At 34.4% G+C, this 24,708-nt stretch overlaps 2 protein-coding genes across 2 annotated transcripts; both read right to left on the bottom strand.

Annotated features, from left to right (window-relative positions):
• LOC109821771 lies at positions 4,103 to 8,727 on the bottom strand. The gene is made up of 5 exons (XM_020387929.1): positions 8,462 to 8,727; positions 7,444 to 8,064; positions 6,317 to 6,958; positions 5,794 to 6,096; positions 4,103 to 4,274 (listed from the first exon to the last, which is right to left on the bottom strand). The coding sequence occupies exons 1-5, from the start codon at positions 8,725 to 8,727 to the stop codon at positions 4,103 to 4,105; spliced, it is 2,004 nt and encodes a 667-aa protein (XP_020243518.1).
• On the bottom strand, positions 9,733 to 19,915 carry LOC109820179 (nudix hydrolase 16, mitochondrial-like). The gene is made up of 4 exons (XM_020386284.1): positions 19,692 to 19,915; positions 18,032 to 18,146; positions 11,791 to 11,874; positions 9,733 to 10,247 (listed from the first exon to the last, which is right to left on the bottom strand). The coding sequence occupies exons 1-4, from the start codon at positions 19,760 to 19,762 to the stop codon at positions 9,984 to 9,986; spliced, it is 534 nt and encodes a 177-aa protein (XP_020241873.1). The 5' UTR covers positions 19,763 to 19,915; the 3' UTR covers positions 9,733 to 9,983.

Raw genomic sequence — 24,708 nt, 5'->3', positions numbered from 1 at the left:
AATAAATTCAAAAAATGTAAAACTTTGGAGAATGATTGTAGACATGATAATAAACATGCTACAGTGACTGGTTATCAGAAGGACCTCACAAATAAAAAATATCATTATTTTATAAAATAGTCCAAAACATAAAAATATGAGATACTTGAATTTTGATGTTTTGACATAAACCAACTTTTGAAACTTTGTGAAATGTTTTTATAGACTTAGTAAAACATGAAGTCTACAAACTAAGAATATAATATTTTCACAAAATTGCATATTCTATGCAATGTTTTCAAAAACACAATAGTAAATATGAAATATGTGATTTCATATTATAAACATGAAAACTCAAAACTATGTATGTATATATATAAAACTATATATATGCATAGAAACCAAAACTTGTGTATATATATATAACTATATATATATATATACGAAGAAACCAATAAAATATGTGTGTATAGATATTGAGCTTAATGTATTAAACACACATAATATAAATCCTAAACTAAATTACTCAAGCTTGATCTTGATCTTCATTGAGCTCAACTTGGTACACGTTGCGGATGAAGCTAAACTTGGATCTTGAACTTGAATTGTACGATGCTTTATGATTGAGCTTAAAGTACTAACACACATAATATAAATTCCTAAACTAAATTACCCAAGCAATGATCTTGATCTTCAATAAGCTTGACTTGGTACACTTTGCGGATGAAGCTTGAACTTGATCTTTAACTTAGAATTGCAAGGCTTCACCGACATTCCGCCAACCTCCTTTTGATATGATCGTTGAAGCTCTATTCCATCCATCCTCCAACTACGTTGTTTGTCTACAATACATAGGAAAACACAAATACTAGACAAACAACATTAGTAGTAAATTATTTGTTAAACATCATCAAAACAAAGAGGCCAACAGCCACCAATCCATAAGTTTAACAACAGAGATCTAACCTTAACAACCAATACATAAGCTTGGCAACAGAGCGCTAACCTTAACAACCAGTCCATAAGCTTGACAACATGACTCTAACCTTAGCAACCAGTCCATAAGCTTGACAACCAGCACATAACCTTGAAAGCCAATCCATGATCTTTAATAACAAAACCATAATATGTACAATACAACCCGTGATCTTATTAACACATAAGCCTAGCAACAGAGCTAAGCGTTACAACAAGGTGCTAATGTTAGCCACCAATCCATAAGTTTAACAATAGAGATCTAACCTTAACAACCAATACATAAGTTTGGCAACAGAGCCCTAACCTTAACAACCAGTCCATAAGCTTGACAACAGGGCTCTAACCTTAGCAACCAGTCCATAAGCTTGACAACCAGCACATAACCTTAAAAGCCAATCCATGAACCATAATATCAACAATACAACCCCGTGATCTCCTTAACCCATAAGCCTAACAAGGAGCTAATGTTAGCTATCATTCCATAAGTTTAACAACAGAGAGCTAACTTTAACAACCAATACATAAGCTTGTCAACAGAGCACTAACCTTAACAACAGGGCGCTAAACTTAGCAACCAATACATAAGCTTGACAATCAGCACATAACCTTGACAGCCAGTCAATGATCTTAACAACAAAACAATCCGCTCAACAATACAACCATGTATCATACCACGTCTTTCTTTACAATCTTGCTTACAACTTTAACAATGAAAAAATAAGCTTAACAGCCACGCCGTGATCTAAACATAGAAAAAATAAGCTTATCAACAACCCCGTGATCTTCTCAACAATTCCCTAAGTTCAACAAAACAATGAGGACTGATACAACCTTAACAACCAATAAATAAGCTTAACAACAGAGCTCTTAGCAACAACAAGGTGCTAACCTTAGCAACCATCCCATAAGCTTGGCAACAGAGCGCTAACCTTAGCAACCAATATATAAGTTTGTAAATACAAAGCCAAACTTCACAATAAACACGTAAACTTGCAAAACAATCAATAAAGGTGACAGCGATTCCATAATATTTTTTTGATAAATTGTTAAACTTTAACAAAACAACCAGTATCAAAAAATAATTTTCCTTACAATCATGCTACAACCTTAAACTAAACAAATAAGCTTGAATACACGATGACTACTGCATGTATTACCATTGCCTTTGCTCTAAGTTCCATAACCGTGCGTGAATATAACTGGCTCCCTTCAATGATCTTGTACAATAACAAGATAGTTAAGATTGATAAGTGCGTGGAATACAATCAATTCAGCTGGATCAATGTGTGAATCACCTAGGAAGGCACGCAAATGCTGGTGGAGATAGTCTTCTGGCTTACGGTTACACTGTATAGCTATACAGTGTTAACGTAAGCCAGAGGACTATCTCCACCAGCATTCGCATGCCTTCCCATGTGATTCACGCATGACCCATCTGAATTGATTGTATTCCACGCACCTATCAATCTTAACTATCTTTTTATTGTACAAGCTCATTGAAAAGAGCCACATGCATTCACCCACAGCTAATGGAACTAAGAGCAAACACATAAGAGGATAATGTCTTCATCAGCGTGGGGGATACCCAAGATCTTCATCGGTGTGCGCAAACCTCGACGCCATGATCTTCATCGGCGTGAGGACTAGTGTTGATCTTCTGGTTTTAATGGCGAAAGGAGAACTTGAAGGTTTTGGGGAGAGGGTAGATTTTTTTCAGATTAAATATAGAGGGTCAACAGAGAATAAATGGTAGGGGAGATCGAGGAAAGATTGCGCCGAAAAGGATACATGCGCTATCCTATAGCTGAACAAGCGAAGGGATGGTGATGTTGCCGCGTGGAATGTGGGGATAGGTAGGTGTTCAGGTTATATTAACTCTCCTCCTTGGGAACTAGGAGGAACATTGAATGCAGTAGCAGAGAATATACGCCGCTGACCGTGATAACCAAGCGCAAGTGAATAAACAGTAAGGGACCTCTCCACAAGAGGGCGCTAACCTTAGCAACCAATACATAAGCTTGGCAACAGGGCGCTAACCTTAACAACCGGTCCATAAGCTTGACAACAAGGCTCTAACCTTAGCAACCAGTCCATAAGCTTGACAACCAGCACATAACCTTGAAAGCCAATCCACGATCTTTAATAACAAAACCATAATATGAACAATACAACCCCGTGATGTTCTTAACCCATAAGCCTAGCAACAGAGATGAGCGTTACAACAAGGTGCTAATGTTAGCCACCAATCCATAAGTTTAACAACAGAGATCTAACCTTAACAACCAATACATAAGCTTGGCAATAGAGCGCTAACCTTAACAACCAGTCCATAAGCTTGACAACAGGACTCTAACCTTAGCAACCAGTCCATAAGCTTGACAACCAGCACATAACCTTGAAAGCCAATCCATGATCTTTAATAACAAAACCATAATATGTACAATACAACCCCGTGATCTTATTAACACATAAGCCTAACAACAGAGCTAAGCGTTATAACAAGGTGCTAATGTTAGCCACCATTCCATAAGTTTAACAACAGAGAGCTAACTTTAACAACCAATACATAAGCTTGGCAACAGAGCACTAACCTTAACAACAGGGCGCTAAACTTAACAACCAATACATAAGCTTGACAATCAGCACATAACCTTGACATCCAGTCAATGATCTTTACAACAAAACAATCCGCTCAACAATACAACCATGTATCATACCACGTCTTTCTTTACAATCTTGCTTACAACCTTAACAATGAAAAAATAAGCTTAACAGCCACGCCATGATCTTAACATAGAAAAAATAACAATGAGGTCTGCTACAATCTTAACAACCAATAAATAAGCCTAACAACAGAGCTAAACGCAACAACAAGGTGCTAACCTTAGCAACCATCCCATAAGCTTGGCAACAGAGCGCTAACCTTAGCAACAGAGAAAGGAGAACTTGTAGGTTTTGGGGAGAGGGTAGTTTTTTTTTCAGATTAAATATAGAGGGTCAACAGAGAATAAATGGTAGGGGAGATCGAGGAAAGAATGCGCCGAAAGGATGTCTGCGCTATCCTGTAGTTGAACAGGCGAAGGATAGGAGCCCAGGTTATATTAACTCTCCTCCTTGGGAACTAGGAGAAACATCCCAGGTTATATTAACTCTCCTCCTTGGGAACTAGGAGAAACATTGAATGCAGTAGCAGAGAATATCCTTCTCTGACCGTGACAACCAAGCGCAAGTGAATAACAGTAAGAGACCTAACAGTAAACATAACATTCAATCCTCTGACCGTGACAACCAAGCGCAAGTGAATAACAGTAAGAGACCTAACAGTAAACATAACATTCAATCAATAAACCTAGCAATCAAATAATAACCTTAACATCAAAACCATAACCGTAACATTTGTAACGATATACTTGACAATAAATCCATGTGCATGATAATAAAACGCTAAACTATATAGGCTCGTTCGAGTATAAGATTTCTTGGATTCTGACTGTATGATAGCATCAACCATTTGAATGCTAATAACCTTATCTATTCCCCATTGTCAATTCTCTAAGTTCCATAAACTGTGCTTGAATATAAATGGCTTATTGGAACAATCCGAGGGATGGTGATATTACTCTACTGCCTTGGGAACTATGAAATGCATTGAATGCAGTCAGATCAAAAATATCTCGGTAACCTTGACAGCCAATTGCAAGTGAATAATAGTAACCTAAACAACAAACAAATAAAACTGACAACAAAGAGCAGGTGGATAACAGGTGTATAACAGTAAACTTAACTTTCAATCGATAAACATATCAACCAATCAAAAACTTCAATATTAAAGTGATAAACTTAACAATCAAATAATAACATTAACAACCAAGTCAAAACTTTAACATTAAGGTGATAAACTTGACAACCAAGTAATAACCTTAACAACCAAGCCAAAACTTCAACATTAAAGTGATAAAATTGAAAACCAAGTAATAACCTTAACAGCCAAGCCATAAAACCTAACAATTTTAATGATATACTTGACAATTTTAACAATCGATGATATTGACAGCAAAGAGCAGGTGGATAACAGGTGTATAACAATAAACTTAACATACAATCGATAAACCTATCAACCAAGTCAAAACTTCTACATTAAAGTGATAAACTTGGCAACCAAGTAATAACCTTAACAACCAAGTCAAAACTTCAACATTTAAGTGAGAAACTTGACAAGCAAATACAACCAAGTAATAACCTTAACAACCAAGTCAAAACTTCAACATTTAAGTGAGAAACTTGACAAGCAAATAATAACCTTAACAACCAAGTCAAAACTTAAAACTTCAACATTTAAGTGAGAAACTTGACAAGCAAATAATAACCTTAACAACCAAGTCAAAACTTCAATATTAAAGTGATAAGATTGAAAACCAAGTAATAACCTTAGCAGCCAAGTCATAACCTTCTCACTTGTAATGATATACCTGACAACAAATTCATATACATGATAATAAAACGCTAAACTATACAGGCTCGTTACAGCTTGCACGATTGTGACCCTCCATGTTGCATCGAGAGCACTTAACAAGTCAGGTGTTCAGCGACCTGTTGTTTATTCGTCTAGTGCATGGTCTGCCACGTCTTTTTTTGGTGAGAGGAGGCTTCAACACTCGCTCTTCTGGCGGTACAAAGCGCTTCTCGTAATCTGGAATGGGATAGATGATCGGTGCATAGCTTGCTCTGAATGCGTCAACAGTCATGTACCAATCGCAATATTGATAAATTTCTCGTCTCATCCATGAAATTGCAGCACACGCATGTTTGCTGGGAATGCGAAGGATGTCTCAGGACCTGCAAGAACAAGTCCGATTCTTCAAATCTACGCGGCAAGTTTTATTGGACTCGACCTCCACAATATCTTCCGTCGAATGTTTAATCGCCAAGCAGCTACCATGCTGAATGTTATCACTCAGCACCATCTCCGCTTCCGGGCATAAGTATCCAGACCATTTCTGACCCAATAGCCTCCTTTCATGCATGCGCTCCATTATTTGCTTCCGTATGGTCTCAACCAAAGGTAAGATTCGCAACAATCGTGCCTTTCTTATCCAGCTGTTGAAGGACTCAGCAACGTTTGAAGTAACATGGCCATACCTTAACAACAAAACACTAACATTAACAATAAAACCATAAACTAAACATTAAAGGCCTAACCTTAACAACAAATATCCTAAACTTAACAGCAAAACCCTAGCAGAATAACTCTAACCATAACAATAAAAATCTAACCTTAACAAAAAACTGTAGGATAACTCTAACCTAAACAACTATAACAGTGTTGTAACAAAATAACGTTGGGACCAAGCTATCTTACCTTATACCAGGAAAATGCGCGTTTGCCCATCTCTCCGGGGAGTATTCCATTACAGTGACGTAAGCCCTGTGATCGATCGCTGCCAATTCTTTCATGTCATTATCCCATTCAGATATTGTGAACTTATAAGCCGCAGATTGTAACAGCTCGCCCAACGTAGTCGCGATATTTGCCTTGTGCCCAAAATCCTTCATCTTTTTTTTGAAATTCTCGACTAGATGCAGAACACACCTTGAATGGAATGCATCTGGAAAGAATTCCTCGACTGCTACCCTGATACCCTTGTCGGCGTCTGAAATCATTACCAGTCGATGTGGAGGTTGGTAAGGATTTTCCCTATCATACAGTAACGTCCATAATCCTTGTAAGAACCATTTCCAGTTAACCTCATTCTCTTGGTCGCATACGCAATAAGCTAGGGGAAATATTCTCTTGTTACCGTCATACCCAGTAGCGCTAAGTAGTATGCCTCTGTAACGATCTTTAATAAATGTTCCATCCAAAAATAATAGAGGCCTACACCCAGCAATGAACCCTTCAATACAGGCATTATAACTAATGAACAATCGCCTGAACCTCCCGTCATCAGCATCAATAACAACACGACTCCCTGGATTAGTTGCATGCACCATGGATTCATACCTGCATGAATATAACAACAAAGCAGTAGATTTAGCGAAGAATTCATAACCATAACGAATGATCTTCAAGCTTCACGACCAACACGTATACTTAATGACGAACCAATAACTTTAACAACTAATACGTATAGTTAGCAACCAAAACGTAAGCAGTAGATTTAGCAACAACTAATACGTATAGTTAGCAACCAAAACGTAAGCAGTAGATTTAGCAAAGGATTCATAACTATAACAACTGATCTTCAGACTTCACAACCAACACGTACACTTAGCGACGAACCAATAACTTTAACAATTAATACGTATAGTTAGCAACGAAAACGTAAGCAGTAGATTTAGCAACGGATTCATAACCATAACAACTGATCTTCAAACTTCACAACCAACCCGTACACTTAGCGACGAACCAATAACTTTAACAACTACTACGTATAGTTAGCAACCAAAACGTAAGAGTGATTTTAGAAGAATAAAAAAGATAAGGACCATCTCAGTGAATCGTAAGCCTCATCATCGTCACCGCACAGGTCCTGTTGAGCTGTCTCCTTGCTCCACCACGCTTTACTGTAGTTAATCTTGATGTCAAAATTAGAAAGCATATCGTTCTTGATATCGACCGCACGAAGATCTGGCCTAACCTTCAAAATAGCTTGTATTTGGTTAGCAATGAACTTCCTTGATGCCCTTGAGTTGCCAGCATTTGCTCCATGTTGACCGCAGGTGTGGGTAGACTCGAAATTCTTTATGGACATGATAGACGAATTTCTGAGCGGGGAAGCAAACAACATCCAAGGGCAACCATGTGTGTGTTTGAATCGGCAATAGACTCTTATGCGTCTTTGTTCATTGTGGTAAAAATCATACTCGAACCGTTTAGCAATTGAATAGTATTGAAGTGCTAATCTAACTTCAGCAGCACTATCAAATTTCTGACCAACTTCACGTATGGAGGTGTGCCACTCAGTTGGGATCTTTGTTTGGTGATTAAGCATGTCTTCCAGCAGCATGATCGAGTCGCCGGTGGGGTTGTCATTAGGAATACGCTCATCATTACAGGTTTGGGTGAACGTGGTATCTGCGCACCGCGAATTTTCTGTCGGTATTGTCCTGAAGTAGTAATAAAAATACGTAGCCTTAGCGACGAACTGATAACCTTAACAACAAACTCATAAACGTAACAGCCAACACATATCCTTAACAACTAACCCTTATACTTAAGGGCAGACTCGTGACCTTAACAACAAACGCATATACTTAACATCAAACACCTTATCTTAGGAACCAACCAGTATACGTAACAGCTAACAAATAACCTTAACAACCAGTGCTTAACATAACCTTGACAACCAACACATTACCTAAGCAACCAATGCATGAGGTTAACAACTAATGGAAAAACCTATCAGTAAACTCAAAAGGAAATCTGGGGTGTAATTCCTACGCAGTATCCGGCGTAGTCTGCGTGTTCTGCGACGTTGAGGATTCCCCAGCGGAGGTAGCATACAAATTCGCGTCTGTAAATCCATTACGCCGACAATACTCGAACATCAAATTTAAGTTGTCGTCATTGTCAATTGAAATACTGAATTTCTTTTCCCTTTCGCATATAAACTTCAGTGAAAGAGATTGCATTGGTATTTTAAGCATTTCCGCCACTCGATATCTCAAGCTGATTATTTCTGTATTCTCTTTGATAACGACGAATACACCATCACCACCTTTGTTGCTTTTTGCCTTCGTTACCACACATAGAAGAGATCCATCCGCCATTTTATTACAGGGAGTAGTTGAATAATCGAAGAGGCTTTTATTGAGGAGAATTAAGTGGAAGGAACAACTTAGCTTGAAGGGGAATATAGCTGGTGATAATATCTGGTGATAATTTTGGAGAGAAATGGGAATTCCCCCCCAAAAAAAGTCATTCTAATCACCATTTAATGCCTACAGTCAAAACGATGGGTTTCCGTCGTGAGAGGGTGACGAACATAGGCTGCGAAGGATATTTTGGGTATTTCGAGCGGGGTTTAAACGGAGTTAGGCCTGGGGATTTGTTTTGGGGGGCTGGAGAGAAGAAGCGGGGGGCGAGGTTTTGGGGGTAAAGGGACATGGAAAGTTGGGGGGGGGTGGGGGGCAGAGCAACGTTGTTGGATTGTTTTGGGAGCTGGAAGCAATTTTCCCAAAACTTTTTCGTCTTTGTTGCCATATAGTTCCTTTCCATAACCTACAAAAGTTTAAGGTAAATATTTCATCATCAATGAACTTAAATTATTTTCCGGAAACTACAAGTTCTTCACAAAAAAAAATTTAGTACGAAACACTAAGCATTAAGAACCTGGCAATAACCACATCTATAACATAATCTAAGAAGTAAAATCAGTTATGACAGGAAATTAGAAAGTCAGTCTCATGAGAGAGCTTTTCTTCTAATCAAGTCAAGAAAATTGCAAAGATAAGAGAACCCATGATTTATTTACATTTTTTCATTCATATGAATTTTTTTTGGCACTTGTGACCTCATATAACCCTCTCCAGCCTTGTATAACCAAGAATAAGTTTGTCAAGATAGACAACAGTGGGCATTCAACAAGACTAGTTTAGAGAAGCACCATAATATTGTTTTCCAACTACAAAAATCCTGCGGCATTAGATGAATGAGCAATTGCCAATATGTATCACAAAAGACTGAAAGAGTCGAATAATCCACTGTGTCATTGGCAAATGAGCAATAATAAACTTGAGACTTTCTATACTGCAGATTGGTAATTAAAGCTTCGATAGTTCTTCACATAAAGTTTTTTTTTAACAATTTGCAAAAATATCTATATATGCACAATTTGGTAAAAGTTACTTCAATAAGTGAATTCCCAGCCAATAAAATCACATAAGAGAAAGTCAGAATAATCTAAAAGAAACCTGACCGACTCGCATCAGTGAAAACCTCAAACATTTGAAGAGTCAATACCGATATTCTATCTCTTTAAACACATAAAAGAGAAAGAAATTTGTTGGATGTATGATCCTGTCTGTTATCTTCCTGGAGGATCATCATTATCATCATCAGTATCATAATACTCCGCAAATTTATCAAGGGCATCCTTCATCCAGCTATGCCTACAAAGTTGAGAGGCTTCTGGAATCGTAAGCCATTTTCTCTCGCGCTTTTCTTGCTCTGGCCATGAGTCGAGCTCCTCATTCACATACAAGGCAAACATCGATGCTTTGCACCATCCTTCAGGGCTGAACTCGTCCTGGAGATTCTTGCTTCTGAAGTCGTAGTCATTCAAGTACTTCTGAGGTGATGAGAGCAGTTACAAAAGAGTTATACTGGTACAGCTTATTAGAATCTCGGAGAAAAGAGGTAACTAAAAAATAGAGTCAGATTTTCTTAGGCTCAATTTTGAACACACACTCGAAAGAGAAATATGATTGACCATCATGCAATATAAATCTCAATCCCGATAATCATGATATAGATTTTGCTAATGGTGGTGACTGAAGTCGGAAAACAAATAGTGGATAATACTATGGGTAATTTTCACAAAATCCTCCAAGTTTGGCCCTTTTGGAGACAACCCCCAAAAAGTTTGGAAATGCCATTCATCCCCTTAAGCCTTTTGAAATAACAGGGGTTATCTGAAAATAGATTCAGAAAAATGCAAAGTTTTCGCCCTTTTGGGGGTTAAGTGATGTTCCCAAATTTTAGGAGTTTATCTCAACATGGGCCAAACTTCTCAGGGGTTTTGTGAAATTTACTCCAATAATATTCCAGTGACAATGGTATAGGACCAACAATCTGGTTCTTCTCAATCCAATTTAAGGGGTACCCAGCCTCTTTAATTCACTTGTCATATGCTAATGAAATTGTGCTAATTCCATAGTCTATGAAATATCCTCTAATTATAGGTAACAGTTTATGTAGTATTGATCAGATTGATTATTCAGATGATAATCTATCTGAGCATGTATCTATCAAGAGTTCTCTATACTTAGCCTGGACTAACCCTTTTTACCCGAATATTTTCTGGAACCATGGATATCACAGCTACTTGTTTTGAAAGTAGGGCTGAATAAAAATATCCAGAATAAAAATATCTGCATATTAGCCCACATGGGTTAAGCCACTTCTTTGTTGGTTTAAGCGAACCATAGGGGCCCCAAGCAATACAAAATCCTTACAGAAAATCTTTAATAGGAATAAGCTCAGGAGTGAGTTAAAAGTTTGGCAATTTTAGATGCATGCAAAAAATATGCTGAACAGTCATTATTCTGTCTACCAATTGGCATTGATTTTATTTTGCATCGACTAATTTTGATATTGTCCTAAATCTCCTGAACTGTAATTATTCTGCCCACAGTTTCTTTTGGGAGAAAACCAAATTCTGCATGATCAACATGTCATCCAAGAGTGAATTAACCAAAAAAAAGTAATCCAAGAGTTGATCGGTACTGATTTACCAAAAATCTGAACACTACGTTATAATCTATGTCACAAAGACCACATATAGTGATAAACTTTTGAGCTCAGTAGAGATATATTTATAAACTATTGAATCAATGGTAAATACAGTTGTAACAGTTCTTTTACAGTAGGATTGACCATAAGTTTATAAGACCAAGAAAAAGAAAATTAATAATAGTCTAACACCATAATGCGCATAAATGCAATAGACTGGATATATAAAAAATAACAATGATGGCTTATGTTGGTTATTCATGCCAAAATTATATGTTAGTTTGTACAACTTTTCTGCAGCATAAGTAGATGTATTTTCTCCAAAGTACTAATTGCATTACGACTCAAATGCTTATCAACATTATTTGTATCAAAATTACCTTTAAATCTCCTCTAACTCCTGCTTCTTCAATGGCCTCTCGTACAGCAGCTTCTTCAACAGTTTCGTCATTTTCCCATCCTCCCTGTGTGAAGATGATGGCAGGATAAGTTAGTGCTATAATAGAATTACTCACTTCTGCTTAACTGGTAAAGGGTAGAGTGGAAAAATGAATAAATGATACACCTAAATGAATATTCTTAAGATAGGTGGAATGCATGTGCATTGCACGTGGTCAAATATCATAATTATTTACTTTAAGTTTATTTATTTACTATAACATAGTTGCATAAAACTTTATAATTATCATGATATATTAAATTTTTTTGATATTTCAATGTGTGGTTTTAACATTTTGTCTTCCAGAGAAATAGTGATGTTTAAACCCTTAAAATATTAATGGTTTAAGATTAGTTAATATTTTGAATGTATAATTTCAAACTATTAATGATGTAAGGGACCAATACGGAAAAATCCTATTATTATTAATAAAAAAATTCTTGAATTAATCACAGAAATGTGGTAGGTTTTATCTAGTCAAGGATCTCGTTCAGTTATAAAAAAAATCACTTCCACATGTTATATACTTCCACCTATTGTTTATCTAGCGATCGAGTATTATAAATATTCAATAACTTGTTTCTAGAATTTTCTAAATTAGAATGTGCAAATTCAATCAAGAAAGAAAATATAAATTATGTGATCAATTCTAAAATCTGATGTTGTACTCATTTTACATCCTCCCAACTACTAATTGATCTGTCAAAACGATTACTCTCTAGTTTTAGAAAATCATAAAATATAGTTTAAGAATGACTTATATATATTATGCACTCATCTTGATTGTATTTTAACAAAATAATTCATATCTATCCAATGTCAAACAATGTCCAAAAATTTAGCTTAAAGACTTAGAAGAATACAATATCTATAATAATATTCATATCCAAGCTATGAGCTTCATAAACTTATAAGAAGGTGAGCAATATAAAATGATAACTTAATTTATTTTGTCAAATAATTTATTACAAACCATGAAAGACAAGGGGAATCAAAAGGATCATACACCCATCCCAAATAAATATTAAATTACTTTTAGAAATTTTTATAGCAAAAGATTTTCAGAGTTGATGTGTAGGACAAACTTAAGGACAAATAACGCAAACCAGTTCATTGAGTGATAAACTTACTATAAATTTCATTCTTATAAAATTAATGTCACACGTGTCTTAACTTGTGCTTTTGTTTAAGGGTTAATTTTGGAAAACTTCCCCTCAACTATGGGGGCATGTCAATCCTCCCCCCCCCCCCCTTTCCCCCCCCCCCCCCAAAAAAAAAAAAAAAAACTATTTAAAACTAAGTAAATCTCTACCAAGTTTTGAGTGTTTTGTAGGTAATCTATCCCAACTTATAAAAATTGATTTAACCCATGTGGACTTTTCTAACTTGAATCTAGCCTCTCAAAACTAATATCATTGAGTCTTATCTATTATGTGATAAATATTTGACTTGAAAAGACCAAAATATCAATCAATCATAAAAGTATTACCTTGATTTTTGCCATATGAAGAAAAAGAGGTGATATAGAGCAAAAAAGAATTATAAATTAGTTGTGGTCACTTTATTATCGGTTAAGGATTTCTTCAATAGGGTATTTTGTTCAAATCACATAATGAAGTAACTATGTTAAGGAGGTTTGTTGATAGAAGTGTTAAAAATTAGGGGTGTATTTATGAGACACTATAGTTGAGAGATGTTGTCTAAAAATTGCACCAAAATTAAAAGGGTTTATTAATAACACCCCCCATAATAATGGGGTTTTGTCAAACCGAATCAATTGAGTGGGTTTTTTAAGACAATCTCCATAGTTGGGAGGGTTTTTTAAAAATTAACTCTTCTTTTAAATATGACTTATTTATAGTTTGTCCCTCAAATTTTTAATAATTTAATATTAGCCCCTAAAATTATGAGCAATTCAAATTTTTGAGGGAATAATATAGAATCATTGGATACTTAAAATTAAGGAACTAATATTTAAATAATCTTTACATATTTGCTCTTATAGGCATTCTATTAAATATCGACCAATATATTGCTATATCGGTCAATATATTGGGTTAAAGATTTTATCTCAGTAATATTTTCATATTGTTTTCTTTTGTTTGGTGATATTTTTGATATATCGACCGTCATTGAAAATATGGCCAATATATCCCTTTGAAGATATCAAGAAAATTATGTCATTTTTAATTTGAGTGTGGACTCAGGTTCGGATTGTATTTGGAAAGCAAAGTCAGAACCCATAAAACCTACAAAGGACACAGTTCTTCTCCAAATCTCTCCACTCTTGGCTCTCCCAAATCTTAAGCATATGTCTTGATGCAAATTCTTATGTTTAAAATTTATTAATATGTTAGATTATATATTACAATATCATGTTATGTATGAATATTATCTCATATGAAACCTAGTACTACATACATATTCTTGATTTTTGCAATTCGATATCATGAATTTTATTTGTTCAATATTTTTTTGATGTCCAACATTTTATAGTAGTCCTTTAAAAGCCTCTTCTAAAATTTTCTAAGTGAAGTATATAATTTCAGGAAATAATTCAAAATTTTGGGACTCATTCAAAATATGATGCTTTAATTTTTCCACATCTCCTCTACTATATAAATATAAGCTATATAAGCTAAGCATCTAGCTTCATATTGTATGATGAATATTATTTATCAATGGGATCATATACTATTGTTTGTAGATAACAAAGGTTTTAAATCTTTTATAGGCTTAACTGAACTTAAATACCTTGTAGTTTACCAAAAGTATACTTATATACCTCCACTTGTATTTTGCTGTATTTTTTTTAATTTTAGATAACGTATCTTGTTGCACTTAAATATCTTATTTTTTCTAAAATTTAATGTTTGTACATTATGTCCTGTTACCTAAACATAAAAGTGCTCCTTGTAATTTTTCTATATGAGTTTCATGCTATAATTTTAGGACAGTTCTATGTTTTCTACTCTTTCTATAAATAGTTTATTGACATGCAATTATCTATTAATATATTATTATACATTACTAATAATTAATATGATGTATAGTTTTACAATAATGTTAGAAGTTTTAGGGACCAAATTATACAAACTTAAAGTGACATATAATATAATTAATTAACAATAATAATTAATTTAGTTTAGTTAGTATTAGAATATAATAACAAAAAATAATAGGGGTAATATAGTCCTTGAAAAGTTTTTTCACAACTCCCTCTTTTAAAGGGAGTATGATATGATATGATATGATATATATATATATATATATATATATATATATATATATATATATATATATATAGAGAGGAGAGAGAGAGAGAGAGAAAGACTTCTATCAACTTAAGTTGATGTCACCAAACTTCCTAGCCACTCATTATTTAATATAAAAAATCTTTTCATATCATGCAAGGATCCCTAGGCAATATGAGTGGCTAAAAAATTTGGTGGATAACTTTTTGCTATCGCACTTAAGTTGACACACAGTTTTGGCTCTCTCTCTCTCTCTTCTCTCTCTCTTCTCTCTCTACATATATATTATTATTTATATATATATATATATATATATATATATTATAGATATATATATATTTTTTTTTTTTTTTTTTCCTTGTCTTTAGAGCCCATACAGATATCCATAGTAAATTCCTCTATTAAAACATCAATGATGATATAATAAAAGGTTTTACCATCATCACCACCACCATCATTGTTATCAATATCTACTTGAATTATCCATGTCTTCTTAATGAAAAGATTTACAATTTTTTTACGAAAGTTGCTAGCCTTACATCTACATCTTAAGAAGTGATAAATTGCCTGGACAAGGAAATTATAAAATAAGAGAAAGGTTAGCCACAAAATTTTATAGCCCAACTGGTGTACCTCATTAACGTTTCTTCTGGTTTAAGCTCATGCAACCAAGGGAATGTAAAACCCCGAAAATTCTATAATGAATATATGTGAATTATTAATAGTGAATAATTCTCTTATGATGAATAACCATATATATATAAGATGTATATATTTATCAGTGTTTGGGAACCCAACAGGTGTATATAAGTGAGAGAAATCGATGTTAAGGCCAGCATGTAAAATGCCTAGCAGCAGGCATTTTACCGCTGCGCGGTCGACAGACGCGGTCGACCGTGGCGGTCGACCGCACCGGTCGACCGAACAGCGTATTAGAGAGTTTCAGGTTTTGGGTTTTACGGGTTTTTGTTTTGGTCTTTTGGGTTTCGGGTCGGGTTAGGGAATTGGTACTTATACTATTCCAACCCAGGAGAGCTCCTATTTTTCACCTCAGACCTAAAACCCTAGCCCCCATCTCTCTTCTCTCAAAAACCCTAGCTGGACCTGGTGATTTGAGGAGTTTGGAGGAGTTCCAGGGGATTTTCGCAGATCTGAGCAAAGGAGGATCATCTCCAGAGCAGTTGTCAGCATCTAAAACGAGTATCATCTCGCCCAATCCCTCACCCCTATTTTCTATGGTTTTATTTTGATTTTTCATGAGTTTTTGAAGAGCCCAACAGGTATTTTCGTATAAAAATGAGTTCTTTACATTATGGATTGCAAGAATCGATATTTCAGTTTATGAAAGTTCACCAACGTTTTGTCTAATGAAGATCTAGATCTGACTTTCTTAAACAAGAGTTTAACCATGTTTTACTGTCATTAAAACGTTTCAATTTGTTTCTCATGTATTTTGAAATATTNGCGGTCGACCGGTGCGGTCGACCGCCGTTCTCTCTGTTGCTTTTTCCCTGTTTTGTGCATTCTTGAATATTCGTTCAGGTTCGAGTGATTACCTGGTTTATCTGACAATGGTATTTAGTCTTACTATGTGTCCATGCATGATAGATGACCTGAGGGTATAAATTAGGGACTTACATACTGATTTGAGTATGGATTGGTATAGGTAGATTATTCTATATATCTCAGCGACCGTTGCACAATTTCACAGTCCTCGTGTTGGACTATAATCTATAGAAGTCCTTGTGTTGGACTATAATCTATTTCAGTCCTCGTGTTGGACTATAATCTATTTCAGCCTTCGTGTTGAACATCTGCCACCTATTCCAAGAGTTTGGAAATCACAGTATATAGTTCATGTTTTGGACATAGTTTCTTAACCCTGCAAATGACTATCTCACAGCAGATCACGACATGGGAGTTATGTAGATTTTGACTTGGCACTGTACTTATGTTCTGAGATTAGTTGTACTTCTTTTATTATTGTTTTCTGTACTAGAACCTCGGGTTTGGTGTTTAGAGATTTACAATTTGAGATACAAGGTATATACATGAGGGTTTCCTTATTTGGATTATTTCGCTCGACGTACATATGCTCGTGTTGTAAATTTCTAAATACTAAAACCCTCTATAGTAAGATCAATGATTTTAGAGCTCTTATATAATAACTGTATTTTCTTATACAACGAGCCATGTTCCCTTGGGGTTGGTTGTGATGTTACTCGCTAGCGCTTTGACGCTCGTTGTCCCTCCCCCTTTCAGGTAACGAGCCAGGAGCCCGGAGAGTCGCAGGTTGATGGCGAGGCATTTTAGCTTCAGCTGTTTACTTAGATATATTTTCTTTTGGAGTTCCACAGTAGACTTTTGTTTAGGTATTTGAGTCTTATTCTAGAAGTTGTAAAGGCGGTGTGCCTTATTTCCTCTTGTCAGACATTTGTATTTGAGACTTGTTGAGTATTCCAGTTTATCTACTCAGAGCATGACTATGTATTTCTGTATGTTGGATGATGAGATATTTATGTGACTACTATCATTTCATCAGTATATCTTGTATTATCTTTTGCCTGTTTTGTACCTACCCCAGATGTTGACTCTACTAGACAGATGTTAATTGTGATGGTGAAACATGTTATTGCACGGTGTGGTGCATGGCAGGTTTGACATTCTTGGTTTCGCCTTGGACTGCAGTCTTGTGTGAACCCAGGGGCGTCACAGGGAACACCTCCGAAAATCCCTAGACTATGAAGTCTAGAAGAAGGATACAGATGATATAGATTCTGTTTTCCAAACACTTTGTGTTTTGAGTAAAATTCAACAAGTTAATTATAATAGCAGGAAATCCTAGGCTCAGTATGAGCTTTGAAATCAACAGATATGTATTAGTTCTTATCCTGCTTACACAATTGAAACTTTTAGCAACAGTCATACCTTTGGAAACAAAAGGCCAGGTCCACTTGGTGAATTGATCATAAGAACTTTTATGATCTTCTTCATTCTGATATTGCAATTTTCATCACAGCTAAAATATTTGAATGGGACACACCTGAAAACAGATAATAACTTAGTAATCTCTATTATTACACATCCTATAGTTTTATCATACAATTACATGCAAATTTTCAATTCTTAACATGCTGTAACAAAATGCTTGTAAAACACCATTTCTATTACTATTAATTAAGAAAAGGTAGAGTTTTGGTCATGTTCTCCCCAATTTTGATAATCTTAAAACACCCTTAAATATTATCAATACTTGAAACTTTAAGTTAGGGACAAATTTGTAAAAAACAAATTAAACCCTTACAAATTCTATTAACAACACCATTAACTACACTTTTCAAGAGATTGTGGCCCTTAAATATTCTTAATACTTGAAACTTAAAGTTAGGGGTAAAGTTGCAAAAAGCAAATTAAATCCTTACAAATTATATTAACATTACAACTTACTACATGTTTCAAGAGATTGTGCAGCAACTCCGGGCCAGAGAAAAAACATTTAAATCCTAACAGATTATATCCATCCATTTTCTTGGCAATTCAATTACAATACTATCCCCACATTATTTATCATACACTAGCTTACTAGTTAATACCGAAAGCAATGTATGATAATCAGATAACGATCCGACGACTGCTCAATAGTGAATGTACAAATTACATAGTCAAATGAGCATCATGTGGTAATAAATTGAGGAGAACAGTGCAAAGTGATTTCTGTTTCAAATAAACCAAAACTGTCCATGCCCAAATTATTTAAAAAAATAGAAATCAAAGGAAAATAAACACAGAAGATCAAAAAGGTGAATAGGATTGCACCTGATTCCATATAGAGAAGTGGAGGCATTCATCATAAGCTGTTATTCTAAACTGAAGGTAGCTTTATTGTATATATGAATTGTTGCTACTCTTCATTCATCATAAGATATAGCATTTAAGAAGTCTCTAGGCTCAACATAATAATGCAAAATGTGCAAATGTTTCCCATAAAGATATTAGATATGCTCTGATCAGTCATCCTCTTTAAGGGCATATCATAACAACAAGAGCAATGTTCAAGACCCTACTTTAACACAAAAAGAATAATTTGCAGTTTAATACCCCCAAAGTTTCACCGTTTTAACCCCAAAGTTCCACCGTTTTATCATCGATACCTTGAAGTTCTATTTTGACAATTTGATACCCCGAAAATTTTCAAACTGAAGTTAATTCAACAATTTTAATACCCCAGAGCCCTAACTTTGTTCTTCACTTTCCTTTTCTACGTCCATATTCTTAAACAAAATTAAGATCAACTTTTCTGCACTTTTGTCAAAATAGAATTTCAGAGTATTGAAGTTAGAAAAGGCCCAATCTTTAGGGTATTAAAATGCAAATAACTCAAAAAGGCTCAAAATCCAAATCCATTCATAGAGCAATGTGATTTCGATTTCATTATTCCCTTTTCTTGTTTCATTTTACCCATACATTGTCAATCATGAAAAGGGTACGCCCAAAAATTTCACTGAAAAATAATAAAGGACACAAAACAAACAATCAATCAATAATAATCCCAAAAATGTTGTAAAAGAAAAAAGAAAAGATTTTGTACCCGGCGACAAGGCGATATCCATTCTCGTATCGCTGCTGATGCCGACCCGTGCGGGCCACTAAATCACACATATCCTCTCTCTCTCTCTCTCTCTCTCTCCCTCTCCCTATCAATTTAAATCTCAAGAAGCGAAATCTCTACGAGATTAAAGAATTAGCCCTCTCCCTCTATCCCCATCGCCTTTGATCACCAGCTTAGGGGGAAGATCAAGAGAGAGAAACAGAGAAATGTGAATCTCATAAGATTACTAAATATTTAATGCTTAGTAAAATAAATAAAAAAATTCAAAAAAAAACTAATTTCCTCTCTCCATAATGGAATAGTTTTATCTCTTTGGGGGGTTAGTCACCTAGAACTTAAAATTAGAACTGAGATAATCTGTAGGATAAATTTTTAAGGTATTAGTCACATAGAACTAAAACTAGAACAAAATTTTACAGTGTTAGTCAAGTAGAACTCTAACAAAACTAGAATTGGGATAATGGTACAAAATTATCCCGCTTTTTTATTTTTCTATACAAAAATGATCTAACAAAACTAGAATTGGGATAATGGTACAAAATTATCCCGCTTTTTTATTTTTCTATACAAAAATGAAAGTTCTAGTCTCTCAAACTATTCTAAGTTTTAGCTTGGAACTAGGTTGTAAAAAACTAGAACTTATATTTATTTTGTTATTTTTTATTTTTTATATTTCTTTTTTTTCTTTACTTCTTTCCTATTGTGGTTATCACCATTATTATACCATCATTATAATAATAATTATCAATATCTTATAATTTAAGGGTCCGTTTCGTTGGTTTCCTAAAATCAAAGAAAAGAAAATCGGTACAAGGAAATCAATAAAATAATATTTTTATCCATTTCCATCCCTAAAACTCACCCATAACATCCAATAAAATATTATTTTATCATCCAACTCATCTCATTTCATCTCCTTTCTTACCTTTAAAAATAAACCAAACACAAGAAATGTGTCACATCATCCAACTCATCACATCTCATCTTATCTCATTTTTAAAAATCACACACATCATCCAATAATATTGTGACAACTCATCTCATCTCATTAAACTTTCATTTCCATCCATTTCCCAAAAAAAATAAGAAATTAATTTTCTTAAGTATGTGTCACATCATCCAATAATATACCTCCAACTCATCTCATCTCATCTATTTTCTTATTTAAAAAAAATGAACCAAACACAAACAACCTCAAAACATCATCCAATAATATACCTCCAATTCATTTCCTTATTTTTTAAACCAACCAAACAACCTCAAACAATTTTTAAAAAAAAATCACTCACATCATCCAATAATAATGTGACAACTCATCTCATCTCATCTCCTATTCTATAATTTCCTTCTTTTTTAAACCAACCAAACAACCTCAAAACAATTATTATAGGAAATAGGTTTCCTATTCTTTGATTTCCTTTTTTTTTTGCGAAACGAACAGCCCCTAACTAAAATTTATTTAATAGTAAAGAACATTCTTGTAAGCAATTATTAATCAATAATAGTAAGTTTAAAATACATAAATAGTATTTATATCTTCAAAATGCATAAATATATATTTCATGATTATAAAAATTTATCCCACGTTATTTCATCAAAATATTCTACTTCACAAAATTGTTCCTATTTATCCTACTAAAATATCCCACTAGCGAAAATTTTTTTTACTTTAACAATTATTCTATTTTGCATGAAAATATCTCAATTGACTAACACCCCCTTTGGGTATTTTGAATGGTGTAAAGTAAGACAATTTAGGATAATGAGACAATTTGAAGCTTTGATTTGACTATTCATTTGGGATAATTAATGATGTGACACCTTATTAAAGTATAATATTTATCTATCAGTTAAGTTTAAATTAATTTACCTAATTGGTTTAGCATATTATTTGGTATGTCATTATAATATAATACATTATTTTACTTTAATAAACTATAATATATTATATTATAATTACTAATTAATTATAACTATATTTAATGTTATTAATTAATATAACATAATATAATATAATGATATATTATATAATAATTGATGTAATACACGAACAACATATTTAATATAATATTTTAATAATATAATATTAATTAAATATTATAATATTTTTGTTAAATATATTTAAGACTATTAATTAATATAATAAAGTATAATAGAAAATAGTAAATTATTATATAATAAATTATATTATAATATACTTATTATATTAAATATATAAACACTATATTATAATATAATATTTTATATCATAAAAATACTACAATACTATATTTTTATTCTAACTAATAAAATACATACTGAATAATATCAAGTAGTATTATAATATTATCATACTAATATTATAATATATGAAATATTATTAACCAATATGTAATAATGATATATAATAATGTTATATTAGATAATATTATATAATATTTTATTATCTTACATTATAATAGAATTTTATCATATAATATAATTAAAATATATTATATATTATAATACAATTAATATATATTACATATTTAGTAAATTAGTGCTTCAAAATTATTTCACTTTTCTTATGATTGTCCTAAAGCTGAGAATGAAGTAATTTTTGGAAGTTAGGACAAAAAATTTGTATAGAAGTGGGATAATTTTGGGAAAAGTGGGGTTAATTGTCCCAATTTTATTGTCCTAGTGAATAACATCTTAAAGTGAAATCTCAAACTCATTATCTCAATGAATAACACCATAAAGTAAAGTCCCAAAAATTATCTTACTTTCTTCAAAATTACACTAACCAATAACCCCCCTAAGAGCTTGTTTGGATTGAGTAGAATAAAGTTTAAGGGAAGTTAGGTGAATCATTCATTTCTTTGAGAACAATTTAGTTCTCCTTAGTTCACCCTCTAATAACTTAAATTTTGTTACCTTAAGAATGGGATGTACCCAAGGGATAACCAAGAGATTTTCTTAATGTAACAACCGTAATTTTTCGATACGTATTTAAATAATTTTTCTAGTATTTAAAATATTATATTATATTTTATTAATTTTTTTCCTAATTTCTGGAATTTTCTAAGTTTTCAAAATAAATAAATAATAAAATATATAGTCTTGTATTTATTATTTCTGCTAAATATTAACTTATGCTTTAGTGATTTTTTTATATATAATCATTTGGTGGCTAATATTATTAGTGACCTTGTTATTATTAATGTAAACCTGAGCTTAGTACATTAGTACATATGTAAATATATAAATATTTAGCTGTTAATTATTTATTAATATTATTATATGTTTAATTATTATTATAATAATTATTTTTAAATATTATGAATAAATAAATAAACAAATATATTCCCATAATCTTTTTTCCCTAAATTTTCTCTCATTTTGAATTCCTTCCAAAATTTTCCCTAATCAATTTTCCAATCAACCCCTAATCACTCCCCAATCACCCATAACCGCATTCTATTTTTATCACGTAATCCTCTCTCTCTCTCTCTCCAATAATACATTTCTCTCTCCCTATCACAATTCGACAACACACCAATCTCCTCTCTCTCCTCCATCTTCTCTCTCGTTCTCTCTCAATTCCAGAAAACCCAAACAACAACCGCCCCCATCTCCTCCCTCGTCACCGCCCCTCTTCGCCGCTCTGCCGTTCGGTGAACGTTTCGACCGCGCGCCGTCTGTTCGACCACCGCCCTTGAGACCCGCCAGCCACCCCTCCTTTGCCACCGCCGCAAAACCACCAAACGCCCGCTGCTCGCCCAGGACCAGCCCCGAGGTTCCGCCAGCCTCCTCCACCGCTCGTCGGCCTTCCCTTCCGATTTCTCCCTCGTCGTTCCGCCCACCTCCCCCTGGCTTCCGCACCGACCCCCTCAGGCTTCCGCCAGCCCCCTACAAATCCACGCCCGCCTCCGCCTCAACCACCCGCCCGCCCTTCATCTGCTTCCTAAAACGCCACCGGTCGCGCCCTCCCCTGGCTGCCCTCCACCTCGCCGTCCAACGCCTGACACTGACGTCCGAGCCTCTTTTCGTCGCAACCCGCCCCCTCTCCACTCAGATCTGGGCCAATGCCCCCTCTCTCAGATCCCACCCATAGACAAGCGCCCCACCGAGTCGTCTAGTCGTCGACAGCGCCGCCCCTGCCTTCCCCTCCTCCGCTCGACCATCGCCCTAGCCACCCTCCGTCGACGAGCTCAACCGTGCTGAACAACCGTGCCTAAACCAGATCCAAGCCGCTGTCAACGTCACCTCGATCGCTACACGTCGCGTCCGCATCGGCATCGTAGCCTCGTCATCAGACCCCACGGTCTCGTAGGCAAGATCCTGTTGCTCATATCTGAATTGTATACTTGTTAGGAATTATCTATATATTAGTTTGTAATATAATTATCTGCGTGAGATTGTTGGATAAAGAATATTAAATAAATCATAGTAATATGATAAATAGAATTTTTAGAATAATTATAATAAATTGAAAGAATTTAATTCGGCAAAAGAATCTTTTTAAGATAATTATAATAATTTAAAGGAATTATTTTAGATTAATTATAATGAGAAATAATTTTTAAATGAATTATTTTGGGAAAATGTTAGTTTATGAATTACATAGTTTTGTTCATACTTTATGACTATGTGATGTGCTGTGATATTATTGCTCATGATTAGTTACATTGATTGTTCCTTGTTGTGTTGAGAACCCTTAATAGTTCATGACTTAGTGGCCTCGTGCGTCATGAACAGACTTAGTGACATGTGTGGGTGTGTTGACCGAGAGTTCATGACTTAGTGGCCTCGTGCGTCATGAACAGACTTAGTGACATGTGTGGGTGTGTTGACCGAGTTAGGTGGTGAACCAGAGTTTCAGTGTGGAATACGACTGTTGATTTAGAAAAACGAGAAGAGTTGGGATGGGGAAGTTAATGTTCATATGATCAGATAAGACTGTTGATGTATCTTCCAGCTCGCGCCAGTGAATTCGTGTAGTCACTGGGGTTGGTTGTTGGGTTAAAGTGAATTC

Source organism: Asparagus officinalis, chromosome 8 (genome assembly GCF_001876935.1).
Source record: "Asparagus officinalis chromosome 8, Aspof.V1, whole genome shotgun sequence".
Classification (NCBI taxonomy): domain Eukaryota; kingdom Viridiplantae; phylum Streptophyta; class Magnoliopsida; order Asparagales; family Asparagaceae; genus Asparagus; species Asparagus officinalis.
Note: the sequence above shows the minus strand (reverse complement) of the source record. Positions and strands in the feature narration are given on the sequence as shown.

Coding starts and splice junctions, on each gene's coding strand:
- LOC109821771 (XM_020387929.1), bottom strand. CDS start 8,727: ATGGCGGATGGATCTCTTCTATGTGTGGTAACGAAGGCAAAAAGCAAC. Junction 8,065..8,461: donor GGATTTACAGACGCGAATTT/GTATGCTACCTC, acceptor TTACTACTTCAG/GACAATACCGACAGAAAATT. Junction 4,275..5,793: donor AATCGGACTTGTTCTTGCAG/GTCCTGAGACAT, acceptor GTTTACTGTTAG/GTCTCTTACTGTTATTCACT.
- LOC109820179 (XM_020386284.1), bottom strand. CDS start 19,762: ATGTGTGATTTAGTGGCCCGCACGGGTCGGCATCAGCAGCGATACGAG. Junction 18,147..19,691: donor GGATATCGCCTTGTCGCCGG/GTACAAAATCTT, acceptor ATCTGTTTTCAG/GTGTGTCCCATTCAAATATT. Junction 10,248..11,790: donor GAGTTAGAGGAGATTTAAAG/GTAATTTTGATA, acceptor TCATCACCTCAG/AAGTACTTGAATGACTACGA.